This window comes from Gopherus evgoodei, chromosome 24 (assembly GCF_007399415.2).
Source record: "Gopherus evgoodei ecotype Sinaloan lineage chromosome 24, rGopEvg1_v1.p, whole genome shotgun sequence".
Classification (NCBI taxonomy): domain Eukaryota; kingdom Metazoa; phylum Chordata; order Testudines; family Testudinidae; genus Gopherus; species Gopherus evgoodei.
The window spans coordinates 8,107,289-8,121,704 of NC_044345.1; the positions used below are offsets into that span (position 1 = coordinate 8,107,289).

Genomic DNA, 14,416 nt, shown 5'->3' on the forward strand with positions numbered 1-14,416 from the left:
GTAGCTCGTCCTGGCACAGGAGAGCTCAGTGCTACACAAGCAGACAGCCTCTCAACTGGTGCTGGACAAACAGCACTGGGCAAATAACAAATTTCACCTCTCTCCGGTCAGAAGCGCACTGCCATTTCTCAATCTGAGATCCAGATACGCAGGGTGAACCTTATGCTACCGCCACCTTTCGCTCCGATGACTGAGGATCAGCGGCAGAAGCCGAGCCACAAGGACCAGGCAGTGCGTGCCAAAAGGGTGCACTCCTACAGCACCCAGTGGACATCTTTTAGATGGGCCCAGAGCTCTGCCGTTCCAGAAGCACGTCCCCAACAGTGAAAGAACACGCAGAGGCCGCCTCAAAGCATCTGTTCCATCTAGGCATGTCCCAGAGGCCCCATTCTGGCAACATATCTGCAACACACGTGTTTGCAGAATCCTGGTTTTTGCCAGCAGTGGTTTGAGATTGTCAGTTTTACAGGAGAGAACTTTTGAAAGTGTCTTCTGTTAGGATGTTATTGTTTTAATGTTGACGCTGCAAGGTATTTCTGTCCTTATGCACCCTCATTTGTCCATCTCCACCTGTTGTCTCATTTGATACTTAAGATTGTCAGCTCTTTGGGGAAGGGATTGTATTTTTTGTTCCGTGTTTGTACCGCGCGTAGCGCCCTGGGTCCATGACAGGGGCGGTTAGTACAAACACAAATAGAAATAAATATGCGCCGCAGGGAAAACTGCAATGAGATTAGCTTCAGCGCGTATAAACTTTTAATTTCAAAATACAAGTTGAAGGGCATATGTAAGAGAAAAACAAAGTTACAGAATAAATCAGATTGTCTCTCTCGTATATTGCCATACAAGCCATCAGACTCCATAGGGACATGAAAGCTGCTCTGTAGTGAACGCTATCAGCATTGGACTTGAATCAATCCTCCCCTCCCTGGTCTCAAATTCCTATTACATTGGGTTTTACTTAAAAAAAAAAAAAAGCAAGTTATCCTCACAGGAGTTTTCAGCAAGGATTCCCCTTCCCTCTCGCTCTCTCTGGCCCAGCCCCTGCAGAACGGCCTGTGGAGACCACCATAAGCCAGGCTGATCCCCGTGTGTTTCCTGGGGAACGTGCAGGTAGCCTACGTTTCCATCGTACAGCCTGGCAGTGTAATATCCTCTTGGTGTACAGAGCCACAGAGCTGCGGGAAGGTAAGGCCCAGCTAGAAGAGGTGGTGCCCCAGCTGCTGCAGGATCCCCACGCACGTTGCGGGGTGACAATCGGACCACACAATTCAGCAGCTCCTTGGCTCTCGCTGCTGCAGAACATCAGTGGGCCCCGTTACCCTAGTGCAGAGAAGCGTCACTGACTTCAGGGCAGTTGTACTGCATTTACAGAAGAGGGAGAGGGGAAATTCCAGCCCTGAGCTGGTCCCAGCCCAGCGTCACTCCAACCAGCCATGCCCACTCCCACCGCTAGGTCTGTAATGAACGTCCGTGGGTCCCTTAGCAGCTCTGAAGCAGGGCTGGCTCCCATCAGGCTCCTGAAGGAGGCACGTTAGATCTTAAAAAAAAAAAACAACAGCACACGCACACCCCACATCTCTGCTGGGAGGACCCTCTTCTTGCTCCATGAGCCACACAGCTCATCAGTGGCTCTTTCTGGGGAGTCCCACGTCCCGTTGCTATGACGGGTGGTAAGGGAAGGGAACCTTAAATTCCATCTCCTCATTCCACCCCTACAGGCTCGCTTTTGATGCAGGGGGTGGGTCTCTGCACCCATCAACAGAACCTCGATGAGGCGTCTGCTGTCTCGGGAGACCTCCCTGGGATCCAGAGGCTGGCCAGCTCTTGAGAAATGCTCTTGGCTAGTTCCCTCCCTGCAGCTCCTCCAGATCAGGCGGGTTTGGAGGAGAAGCAAAGCCAGGTGCAGAAGGCAGAGGCTGCCTGCAATGAAGCTCACACTGGCCCTTCAGACGGAGCGTGAAACAGGACAGCCCTCAAAAGGGGCAGACTGCAATCCGGTTAGTTAAACCGTTGCTCCAGCAAAGCCTTTGCAGTGGGCACATTCCTACAGTCACAGAGCACCACAGGTTCAGGCTGTCATCCAGCTACAGTCGCACCCATCCAGGGCTTTTTTGGGTGTGTGTGTGTTGCAGGGGGGGAGGGGGGAGAGGGAGAAGAGATTTTCCCCCCACCCATCTGTGGGTGTTTTAACAAGGCATCTTTGTTTCAATAATTAAGTGCCTAGTGTGAAGAGTCCCAATTAACCCCCCGCCCCCAAGATCAGCTGTTTGAAAGCTGGGGCAGATTCGCAGTCTTCCATCCACAGCAATGGAGTTACTCCCCTTCACACCAGCTGACGATGTAGCCCTGATTCTTAAGTCGCCGCCTGCTCTTCCCCAGTGGCAGCAGCCTCGAAACAAGGAAAAAAAAAATAACTTGGCTCCCTGAGCAAATTCCTCCCGAAAGCCTCATGGTGCAGAGCTGGAGCTAGTTGGGGTAGGTTGAGAGATTGTCAAGGTGTCCCTGAACCAGTGTCCCAGGAGAAGGTGACAGTGCTGGCTTGTCGATGGCCCGAGATGCATCTTGCAGAATTTATCTACGTTTTTGGGGGGGCTTGGCCTGGAAACGCTAGAGCCAAAACCCTTTTATAACTAGAGCAGCCGCTTGGGGAGTTCCCAATTAGGGGCTGCTACTTAAATGGTCCCAGCAAGCGTCTGGGAGTTGCTCTCTGTGCCGTGTGACCAGCACGCTGCCATGGAGCAGATGAGAACTCAGAGGACTTGCTGTCCCCATGGCGTTTTGCTAACTGCCTGGCCCATAGCTGCAGACATTCGAACCGAGCATCAGGATAAAAAACAAACATCCAAAGCGTCGCCTCCTCTGCGTGGCTACGGAGAACAGCTCTAGGGCAGCACGCCAAGCAAAGCAGGGTCCAGAGATAGGGCCCCTGTTGGAAGCAGAAGGGTGTGAACACTAGTGCAAGCTGAAATCAGGCCAGACAAGGCAATGGCTACATTTGGGCATTGGGGATTTTTGTTAGCCCTTGAGCTCTGACAGAGCATCAGGGTGTGTTTGTCGCCTCCTCACCCCTGCTTCTGTGTCTCGCCACCTTGGGAGGGGGCAGGTGCGTGTTAAACCAGGTAGGTTACTTTAAAACGGAGGCATGTTTAGAAGGTTCTACCCCCAGTCCCCTTCCAAGCAGAAATTCACTGGACTAAGTTTCCTGCACTGGACATTCCCCATTAAGGCACGACGGTCAAGGCCTGACCTGCAGGTTGCTCTGAAACCTCTGAGCTGGTGAAGTTTAAGAAAGTAACGGAGGGAGACTGAGGTGTTAGCAGCTCAACCCGCAACAGACGCGGGCGGGGAGGTCACACACTGAGTGGATCCCTCCCTGCCCCATATATTCCCAATCGATAAAGCTGCCCTTTATAAACAGGTGCAAATTCAGCTACAAAACGAGGCTCAGTGGGAACTGACAGGCAGGTTCCTGTTTCAGGGATATGCAGGTCTCAAGCAGGACTGGCTCAGTACTGTTCTTTCCCCTCTGAACAGCCCTGATGCATTACAGCCCAGCTCACACTCCACTGACCATGACTGCAACTCAGTGAGCGAAGCGGGAGCAGCGTTTGGGGACACGGAGCTCAGGCGAGAGAATGTGGCTGCTCGTCCCATCAAGGCCGATACAGCCCTTGCTTTTCCATCAACATCCGCAGCACACGTGCTTCCAAACGCAGGGGTTTGCATTTCCCTGGCTGATTTAGTGCCCAAAAAAACAGAAGCAAGAAATTGCTGGAGAGGTGCAGGATAGGAGGGGCCCCCAGCGGGCAGACCCCAGGTGTTTCCTGTTAACTCTGTAGTGGAGACAGCCCTGGAGGCTGGATGTCCCTCTATGCAGGACAGCACAGTGTGGACAGCAGGACGGCCAGGCAGCCCGGCCCTGGATGGACCCCCGGGCTCACGCCTCATTTCGCGATTGATCACTCGGATCAGACAGAGGTGGGGGGCAAGCTCTCATGCTCATCTGTCTCAACAACAAAGTGATATCGTGTCAGATAAAAGTCTCTGCTATTCCAAAACCGGTGTTACTTCTTTCTCCATGGGCCAGCTGCACAGGGGATTAGTGTAATGTCACTGGCAGCTGGGGACTGGACCGAGACCCCCCACTTCCTCTCACACTGGCCATGAACCCTTGGGATCCTGGTCAATCTGGGCAATCTCAAACTTCTGCTGTCCTACACCCCAATCCTTGGTCTCCTCCAGAGCAGGGCCAACGGAAAGGACCAAAAAAGTGGCAGCAGAGTCCCTTGCCCATGTGCACTAGCCCTGTAGAGTTTCGCTAGGCTGATGCTCCCGCTCCCCATCCTCTGCCGTTATGAAGGCAGATCCGTTTTTCAGCACAGCAACACGCTCACAAAGAACAGAGAGAAGGGCAGAGCAGCACGTAGGCCACACAGATTGATGGGCTGGCCAGGAACTTCTCTTTAACGCGGCATGAAGAAACGACAGCTGCAAAAGTCCTGGAAAAAGCAGCCGCTGGATTTTAGATCCAGGACTCCACGTGGGCATCTATAGATAGTAAAGAGTCTCTCAGAGCAGACACACACCCGGGCCGTCTCCTAGATTCTGGTTGGTGACTAACCTACCATGCTTCCCCTTCTGGCGGAGAAAAGCCAACTCCCGCTGTGGCCAAAAAGAGACAGGTTCACCTCTTGTTTATGAACCACAGACCATCATCCTGCCTTATTGCACATCTGTTTCCACCGCCCCGTATACACACAAACATTTGGTTAAGATATGAAACATCTGGAATTAAAGCAATGCCCTGAGAATCACAGAGAGAAACTGATTAAATAGAATTTTCTGGGGAGCTTAACACCCAATTCCCCCCCTACCCTCCCTCCCAATTTAAGCAGAAAACCTTCCTGCTTAAACATTGTTCTCAGTTCTTCTGCTGCCGGCTCCTCTCCAGTTAGCTGCTTTGTAGAACGGATGCATGTGTCAGCCAACGCCAATCCAAGGATCGCTGGCCTCTAGGATGTTGTTTTTCCTCCTAAAGGGACTGGAACATCAGTAGGTCAGGGATGCTCCCCGTGGAATGATGCCCTGCGCCGGCCTCTCAAAGATACCGAAGCAGTTCTGACCATGGGAAAGAGGGTGCACTCCAGGAGCCAGTTAACGACCCGTGCAGGCAGCTGCTAGCATGAGCTGGTCTGCAGGTTCCCCTCTGTCAGCAGCGAGGCGATGGAGGACGGGCCATAAGCGCTGTTGAACTCCTCATCCGAGCTCAAGCGGTCGTCTTCCAAGGAGGCCTCTGCGGCTGAGCGGGTGGCCTTGCGCCTGGGTCGGGGAGAGGATGAGCCAGTTCATACCCGCACAGCAGAGGGACTACGCTTACCCGGCCCTGCACTCTGGCCCCTGCTGGCTGATTCCCACCAGGGCCCAGAGCAGCGGGGAGATCCTTGCTCTGAACCAGGGGCTCCCATCTGCCCACAGCCCTGATCAGACACCCTGCACCCCACACACTGCGTGAGAGGGCAGCAATGAGAAGAAAAGATCAATGAAATTCCGGACAGGAACCGTTACAAGCCTGCTGGGCTGAGACTTCCAAGGAGCCTGGGGCAGGTCAGTGCCCAGCCTTCGCTGGACTCAGAGGCCCTGGGGCAGGATTGTTTCATTATCCCCGCCCAGCGCACTATGGACTTCCCTTGGCTGCAGGCTCAGCGTGAATGACCCTAGCTAGGACACTGGAGCATGGCTTAGATTATGGGCACACTGCTGCTCTGCTTCGGGGAGGTCACTTAGACCAGATTTCTGCTCTCCTCAGCGTGCCCAGCGCAGAACTAGGCTCAGCTACAGGGATGGAGGGGGGCAGGGGACAGGCAGCCTGCAATTAATCCTCAAGGGGGTAGTTTGCTACTATCACATTTCTGCTGGGAGAGGAGCTCGGGCTTCAGCCGGCTGCACAAGGAGACTGGTACGGAACAGGGCTAAGGCGGGACCTGTATTGCTCCAGGAGCCCTTTACCTCTGGCTTTGGGGGACCCCCTAGGACGCAGGAGGGGATTTTGCACCACCCACCCCACCCACTGCCTACCAGGCCTCCTTCTCCAGGGCCTTGACGCGATTCTGCAGCTGCTCGTTGAGTTCGTGCTGCTCCTCCAGCTCCCGCTGCGCTTTCTTCCTGGCGCTTTCCAGGCGCTCGATCTCCTCCTCGGCCTCGTCCATCTGGCGCTTAAGCGCCTTGACGCGTAGGCTCAGCTGCGCGGGGCAGAGCAATGGGGGCATAAGGGGAGGGGCACGTTGGCTTATGGTGCTGGGAGGATGCAACTGAGACCCGGACATCCAGGCGGTGCTGGAGGGACCCCACCCCCACCTCTACCCCATTCCTCCTCCCCAGGGACCCTCGGGTCCTCTGCTCGCAGCAAGGGCCATTCACAGTCCCAGCAGTGTCCTGGTGCTGAAGGAGGCTGGGGCGAGATGGGAACCAGCCATGCTCAGCGCTCTCCGGAGGCTGGGAGTGGGATAAAGACACTAGGCCTCGTGGGGGCTTGTCCCACGGTTCTTAGCGCTGCGGTGAGCGGAGCCGCTCTAGGATCCTCTCTCAGTGAATTATGGGAGAACTTGTCTGGCCTTCTGGGCACAATGAGAGGGTGGGAACTGTGGGAAGGTACTGGAGGACTGCCAGAACTATCAGGTGTACAGTCTGCATCCTCATTTCAAAGTGGAACCCAAACCCTCACCCGCAGCCAGGCCAGCATGATCACCCTGACATCTGCTGGGAAAGCACTGAGCAGTGCACAGACAATCCAGGACATTTTTGGAGAGAGTGTTGGGGACAACTTCCTGGTGCAAATGCTGGAGGAACCAACTAGGGGCCGTGCTCCTCTTTACCTGCTGCTCACAAACAGGGAAGAATTGGTAGGGGAAGCAGAAGTGGGTGGCAATCTGGGCAGCAGAGACCATGAGATGGTCGAGTTCAGGATCCTGACAAAAGGAAGAAAGGAGAGCAGCAGAATACAGGCCCTGGCCTTCAGAAAAGCAGACTTTGACTCCCTCAGGGAACTGATGGGCAGGATCCCCTGGAAGACTATTCTGAGGGGGAAAGGAGTCCAGGAGAGCTGGCTGTATTTTAAAGAAGCCTTATTGAAGGCGCAGGAACAAATCATCTCAATGTGCAGAAAGAATAGCAAATATGGCAGGCAACCAGCTTGGCTTAACAGAGAAATCTTCAGCAAGTTTAAACACAAAAAGGAAGCTTACAATAAGTGGAAACTTGGAGAGATGACTAGGGAGAGTATAAAACATTGCTTGAGCAAGCAGGGGTGTTATCAGGAAGGCCAAACCACAATTAGAGTTGCAGCTAGCAAGGGATGTGAAGGGTAACAAGAAGGGTTTCTACAGGTATGTTAACAACAAGAAGGTGGTCAGGGAAAGTGTGGGCCCCTTACTGAATGGGGGAGGCAACCTAGTGACAGATGATGTGGAAAAGGCTGAAGTTCTCAATGCTTCTTTTGCCTCGGTCTTCACAGACAAGATCAGCTCCCAGACTGCTGCACTGGGCAGCACAGTATGAGGAGGAGGTGAGCAGCCCTCAGTGATGAAAGAACAGGTTAAGGACTATTTAGAAAAGCTGGACATGCACAAGTCCATGGGGCCGGATGCATTGGTGCAGAGGGAGTTGGCTGATGTGAGTGCAGAGCCATTGGCCATTATCTCTGAAAACGTGTGGAGATCAGGGGAAGTCCCAGATGATTGGAAAAAGGCAGATATAGTGCCCCTCTTCAAAAAAAGTGAAGGAGGAGGATCCGGGGAACTATAGATGAGTCAGCATCACCTCAGTCCCTTGAAAAATCATGGAGCAGGTCCTCAAGGAATCCATTTTGAAGCACTTGGAAGAGAGAAAGGTGACAGGAACAGTCAACACTGATTCACCAAGAGCAAGTCCTGCCTGACCAACCTGATTGCCTTCTGTGAGGAGATAACTGGCTCTGTGGGTATGGAGAAAGCGGAGGACGGGATATATTTTGACTTTAGCAAAGCTTTTGATACGGTCTCCCACGGTATTCTTGTCAGCAAGTATGGATTAGCTGAATGAACTATAAGGTGGATAGAAAGCTGGCTAGATCATCAGGCTCAACGGGTAGTGATCAACAGTTTGATGTCTAGTTGGCAGCTGGTATCAAGCAGAGTGCCCCAGGGGTTGGTTCTGGGGCCGGTTTTATTCAACATCTTTATTAATGATCTGGATGATGGGATGGATTGCACGCTCAGCAGGTTCGCGGATGTCACTAAACCGAGAGCAGTGGTAGATACGCTGGAGGGTAGGGATAGGGTCCAGAGGGACCTAGACAAATTGGAGGATTGCGCTAAAGGAAATCTGATGAGGTTCAACATGGATAAGTGCAGAGTTCTGCACTAAGGAAGGAAGAATCCCAGGCACTGCTACAGAAAAGGACCCGGGGATTACAGTGGATGAGAAGATGGATGAGTCAACAATGTGCCCTTGTTGCCAAGAAGGCTAACGGCATATTGGGCTACATTAGTAGCACTGTCAGCAGATTGAGGGAAGTGATTATTCCCCCTCTATTCAGCACGAGAAAGGCCACATCTGGAGTACTGCACCCAGCTTTGGGCCCCCCCACTATAGAAAGGATGTGGACAAATTGGAGATAGTCCAGTGGAGCGCAACAAAAATGATCAGGGGGTTGGGGCACATGACTTACGAGGAGACGCTGAGGGAACTGGGGTTATTTAGTCTGCAGAGGAGAAGAATGAGGGGGGATTTCATCGCAGCCTTCAACTACCTGAAGGGGGGTTCCAAAGAGGATGGAGCTCGGCTGTTCTCAGTGGTAGCAGATGACAGAACAAGGAGCAATGGTCTCAAGTTGCAGTGGGGGAGGTCTAGGTTGGATATTAGGAAACACTATTTCCCTAGGAGGGTTGTGAAGCACTGGGAGGGGTTTCCTAGGGAGATGGTGGAATCTCCATCCTCTGAGGTTTTTAAGGCCCGGCTTGACAAAGCCCTGGCTGGCATGATTTAGTTGGGGATTGGTCCCGCTTTGAGCAGGGGGTTGGACTAAATACCTCCTGAGGTCTCTTCCAACCCTGATCTGTGATTCTAAAGCACCAAACCTGGGTGAGAGGGGGACCCAAGGGTGGGAGGGGGATGAGGGGCAACACCTGGGTAAGTGCCCAGGCAAGCTCTGCAGGGAAGAGACTCCTAGAGGGTTAAGAAGCAACCAGGGCAGGAGGGAAGAGTTTCTGTTAGAGGATGGAGTCAGCTCCATGGACAGGAGTAAGGTGGGAGAGGGGACGGGGGGAAATAAAGATGCTCAGATACTGATCAGAATTTGTGCAGTCTTCTAAGCTGTTGTACATAGGCAGGCTCCCTCTGCACTATGGACAGATCCATCCGCACTCCATCGTGCCACATCCGTCAGCCACAGCTTTAGGAAGCCAGGCACGATTAGGACTTTCTCCATTAGGAGTCCGGCAGAGAAGATGCACCCTACTGTCCTGCCAGTGTATTATGTGTGGAGGCCTCTGGCTCTGGGACAGGCTGTCAGCAGGCAGATCTTGGCTAGTGGCTCAGTTTAGTCAGCAAGCGAGAGGGCTGTTCTTGTTCCCTCATGCACGGTCAGCAGAGCCCAAAGGATCTGCCCCCAAGACCGAGAGGGCAGCTCAAGCAGGAAAACGGGAGCAGAAAACCGAAAATAAAGCGCAGGCTTGGGAGGTACGATGGCAGAGCAGCCGTAATTAGGCAAGACGGAGCAGCAACAGAGACCAGGAAGCTGAAGGTGAGTGGTGGTCTGTGAGATGGGGCTGGTGGATTCTCAAAATGCTTCTACAAGACTATTCTGCATGGGGTCTTCCCCCCCACAAACCCTGCCCCCACCACACCCTAAAAGGACACGAGAGGCAGAGACACAGAAATATTTGGCTGTAATCAGGATGTGGGGTGGGGAGGTCGATAAGGCAGAGAGAATGGGGTGGCTGCAGCTGGAATGGGAATTGCTCTTGCATCAAAAGGAGAAACGTGCTGCATGAAGCAGCAGAGAGGAGACGTGTGGGAGATGAGCCAAGAACAGATCCATGGGTCTGGCCCATGATTTCCACTGGCACCCAGATTGAATTGGCTAGTAGGAGAGGTCAGCCCCGAATTGGAGCCAAATCACTGTCTGAAAGTGCACGTGCAAACATGCGTGTATACGCACACTCTGAGCTCTCCAGCTGCACAGAGCCAACTTGACTGAGGTTTCCCCATTTGTCTGCTAAGCAGGTGCCAGAGGCTGTGGAAGCCATTTAAACAAATAAAAATTGGATGATAAAAATTGGAAAAAAAAGAATGGAGGGATGAGAGTGATGCCCCAAGGGTAGCTCCAAGAGTGTGTGGGTTGTCTGGTGGGGTCGGGTGTGTGTGTGGGGAGACAGCAGAATGTCATCTACACACCTGGTCTTTCTGGTCATTCACATGCTGTCTTTCATCGTCGATCTGGATCGTCAGCTCCTTCACTTTCCTTTCCAGTTTGCGGTTCGAGGACACCAGGATGTTCTTCTCTCTGAAAGCACATGGAGCAGAGCAGCTGCTGAACTCTGTCCAGACACGCATGGGATCTCTGACTGTTTACCTTATGGTGGCCCCCAGACGCCCTTATTGTGACTAGGGTCCCTTGTGGCGCTGCACAGACAGCCCATGCCCCAGAGAGCTCATAGTCTGAACAGAGAAACTGAGACCCAGAAAGATGAAGCACCTAGCCCCAGCTCTCACAAGCAGTCAGAGACAGAGCTAGGATTTGAACCTAGAACCCCCAAGTCCCAGTGCAGCACCCTAACCACTAGGCCACTGCTTCCCTCTGCCCTTTGAGGGCAGCATGTCTGGTGCTCACACAGGCCTGGGACGAGCTACCTGCAATTAGATTTGGCTCAAGAAAAACAATGGTGCAAGAGCATTTAGTTCTGGGGCAAGGTGCCAGGTTGACAGGCCTGGAAACAGACACCACATTTACTGACAACACAGGGACAGCCCCAAGGCAGAGAGCACTGGGCACGCTTCCCTCAGACGCTGCCAACAAGGTTATTACACAAGGCTGAGCACTTGCAACTGGGCTACGTCAAGCCTATTGTGCACCCGGGTCATCGTCCGAGGGTGGCAGCTCTGACAATGCTAGCCTGAGCTGGAGGAGTCTCTCAGCCCCCTTTTATACAGCAACAATCAGTGCCACAATCTCCGGATGATGCATTTTTCCAACCCCATAAAACTAAGACAGTGAACAAGGAGCCAATTCAGCCATGTGAGTTACACCAGTTAGGAACATCTGTTTTTTAAACTCTAGTCTGAGATGGGGACCCCCCTAGAGGCAGTCTTTAGCGACTGGTCTACGTGAGAAAAGTGCATTTTGGGGGTTATTTTAAACCAAATTCTGTTCAGTCGGTACCAAAAGGACGCTCAGATTTCAATGTATTTACATTTTAAATAAAACAAACATTGGGAAATACTCTTAAACTGAAACCAAGGCATCCACATGGGGGTTTGAAGTGGTTTAGCTAAAAAAATCAGTTTAAAAATTGGTGTTAACGGAGTGCAACCCATCGCATAGATGTTTTCTTTTCATGATCTTTTTAAACCTGGCAATGGCTGCCCTTGCTGCTGAAACCCCAGTAGCAGGGAATGTCCGCATAGCTGTTTATTCTGCCTCCTGCCACCCGGGTAGTTCAAACCCAGCCAGAAGCACAGAGAAGTGAGGTACTGGTCCTCTCCTGCCAGCTAGGAGAAAGGCTTCCGATTCCATATGGCAGACACCTTCCTCCACACCCCCACCGACTGAGAGTCAGTTCCAGACCACTATTGAACTCGCACGTGCCAGTTAAAGGGTTAAGCGCACATTCTCATGCCACTTTGCGCGAGAATGTTGTTGACACTTACACAACATCTGACCTCTCCTGAAAGCTGTTATCATGAAATAAAGCCTCGGAACATGCCTGGGAGGCAGATCAGGCCAAGGTCCGTTTTGAAAAGGGGTGTGGGAGGGAGAAATGGGATGTAGGATGGAGAGGATTCTAGATGTGAAGGCCCACGGACAAGCACCAGTACTACTGAACTAAACCCCTTCCTGAGGCTGCAAAGCAAGATAAGGGCACAGATGGAGCTAGAACCCACGCACTCCCCTGAAACTGCAGTCCTGTGCGAAGACCCTTGAGCTTTCTGGTTAGCGCATGGGGTTGGGGTAACCATTCCTACACTCCATTACCAGCTCTGCCGCGGAAATGGGAGGAGTCACATGCCTGCTGTGTGCCTCAGTTTCCCTATCTATAAACTGAGGGTGGCGATTCCCTCCATCTCTGTGCACTTATAGTGGTAAAACTTTCCAGTGTAAATCAGGGTTGGTTGTCAGTTCAGATGTGAATTTTTACTGATATGGTTATACTGGTGCAATCCCTAGTGTGGACACAGTTATATCAGCATAGCTTAGTCTCCTTTCCACAGAGAAATAACTATACTGGTAGAACTGCATCCACTCTGGGGGGTGGGAAGGGAAGGGGTGTAGCTCTCTGTACTGTTAGAGGGATACAACCTGTGTTTAGACAAGGGCTTAGCATTGGGTGCTTTGTGATCTTCTGCCAGAATGAGGCCAAGTCCACATCTTTTACCTCTCTTCTGCCTGCAGCTTATCTTGCAGTTCCTGGATCCTTGACTCCAGCTGAGACAAACTGGCGCTTGGTTTCTGCAAGCCTTCCGAGCTAGCCAGTCGGCTTTTCAAGTCTTTGTTCTGGTGGGAGAAATTGCACCTGATTAGTCACCCAAGAAACCAACAGCTAGCACCTGAGTGAGAAAGTTGGCCTTATAAACAAACAGAGAAGGAACAGAGTGTTATGTAAACCCTGGCAGGGAGTCAAGTGAAATCCCTTTCACAAATAGGACTCTTTGCTGCTTTTACAGATCCAGACCAACACCGCTACCCCTCTGATACTTTCCACAAATAGGAATATTCGTTAGTTGGGTTATATAATGGCACATTATTTTTCCTGCATTAAAAATGTTGCTAACAGAGCGTAGTTTAAAACTGTGTGGAATCCAAGCACTAAAAAGCAGGTGAAGACAGTTCTCCCACTCTGCAAAGCCGATACTGTCAAAATATGCTGGCTGGAGTCACGGGCCAGAGAATAGCTGACATCTCCATTTAGGCCATGCCTCCCAATGCTCCATTACGATCAGCAGGAAAAACCCGCACACGTCCCCCACAGAATGAAGTTTACAGGCCACAGTCCTGTATGGATACAGGTTTAGCCAAGGATCTCCTGGCGGGGACACAATCCAGTGCACAACTCAGATATTAATGACCAATGTATTTAATAGCTTCCTCAGCCCGAAGAGCTAAATTTGCCAGCTTCACCTCCTTCCCTAAGAGCCATCACAGATCCTCTAGCCTGTTCCACAGGAAGTGACAGCAGAGACAATGTCAGTATTAAACACGCCTTGGAACCTCCAGGAGGGAGAAATAAGGCTGAAAGCTTTTGAAGAATGAGATTGGTGCACTGCAGGGAACTTCATGACTTTCTGCACCACCTTAAGTCAGCAGCTCAAGCCGCGTGTTGTTTTGTTCTCGTTAATTACATGCAGAGAACAAGAATAGCTTGAAGGATTTGCTTTTTTAAGCCAGCACACACTTGTGTAACAGAGTATTCGGTAACAAGTCCGGGCAAGCAGCTGCTGCATGTTCACAGCAGCCTGGGCTGTAGTTTCAATACCACATTTTTTTTTTAACTTGGGAATTAAGAGTCCATCTCCAAATTAAGGAGCACGACAGAACCATGGCAGGGAAAGCTGTCTAGGAGGCATCAGGAGCAATTTCAAGTCATTACAGACCGGTCTTAAAACGACCAGTTTGTCTTCTGTGTGGGTCAATGAGTGCTGGCTCCGAATGAATTTGAAGCATGAGTCAGTTCAGATCTGCAGATAGAGCCTGAAGATGTGGGCTTTGTAGTAAGATGAAGCCCTGAAACAAACCCTTATATCAGAGGCCCGGTTTGAGGCCTAAGGCCTGAACTAAAGTAATGGTCAAGACTTTGCTGACATAAAGCAAAGTTAAGCTGTGAGCCAGAGGCAGGCCCTGCTCTCAGAAGCTGGCAAGGAAAGGGCTGATGCTGCAAAAAGAGACATACCTAAAAGGTACTGGACACTAGAGATATAAACATATGCTAGGATGGTACCAGAACACTCTGATACGTGCACATTCCACACCGATAACAAGGAACAGGCTGACTCATCCTAAAGACAGGGGCAAAAGCATAATATGATGGATAGAGTTGTTTTGCTTGAATCAACATATATAAGGTAATAGGCAGCACCTTGCTATGTAGAGGGGTTGCACCTCAATACGTCGGGAGTGACGTGTAACTTGTTTGTACCTGTTCTAAGAATGCATCCCTGGGGT

General features: G+C 51.6%; 1 protein-coding gene across 9 annotated transcripts in view; it reads right to left on the minus strand.

Annotated features, from left to right (window-relative positions):
• Positions 1 to 948: 948 nt before the first annotated feature.
• CGN (cingulin) overlaps positions 949 to 14,416 on the minus strand; it is a 67,339-nt gene continuing 53,871 nt past the window's right edge. For 8 of the 9 annotated variants that reach the window (XM_030542136.1, XM_030542131.1, XM_030542135.1 and 5 more), the window contains 4 exons: positions 12,633 to 12,751; positions 10,435 to 10,543; positions 6,079 to 6,242; positions 5,181 to 5,322 (listed from right to left, as the gene is read on the minus strand). In XM_030542136.1, the coding sequence (XP_030397996.1) occupies positions 5,181 to 5,322; positions 6,079 to 6,242; positions 10,435 to 10,543; positions 12,633 to 12,751 (534 nt within the window). Of the gene's footprint in view, positions 5,323 to 6,078; positions 6,243 to 10,434; positions 10,544 to 12,632; positions 12,752 to 14,416 lie in introns of all 9 variants that reach the window. The other variant, XM_030542130.1, reaches the window with a different exon arrangement.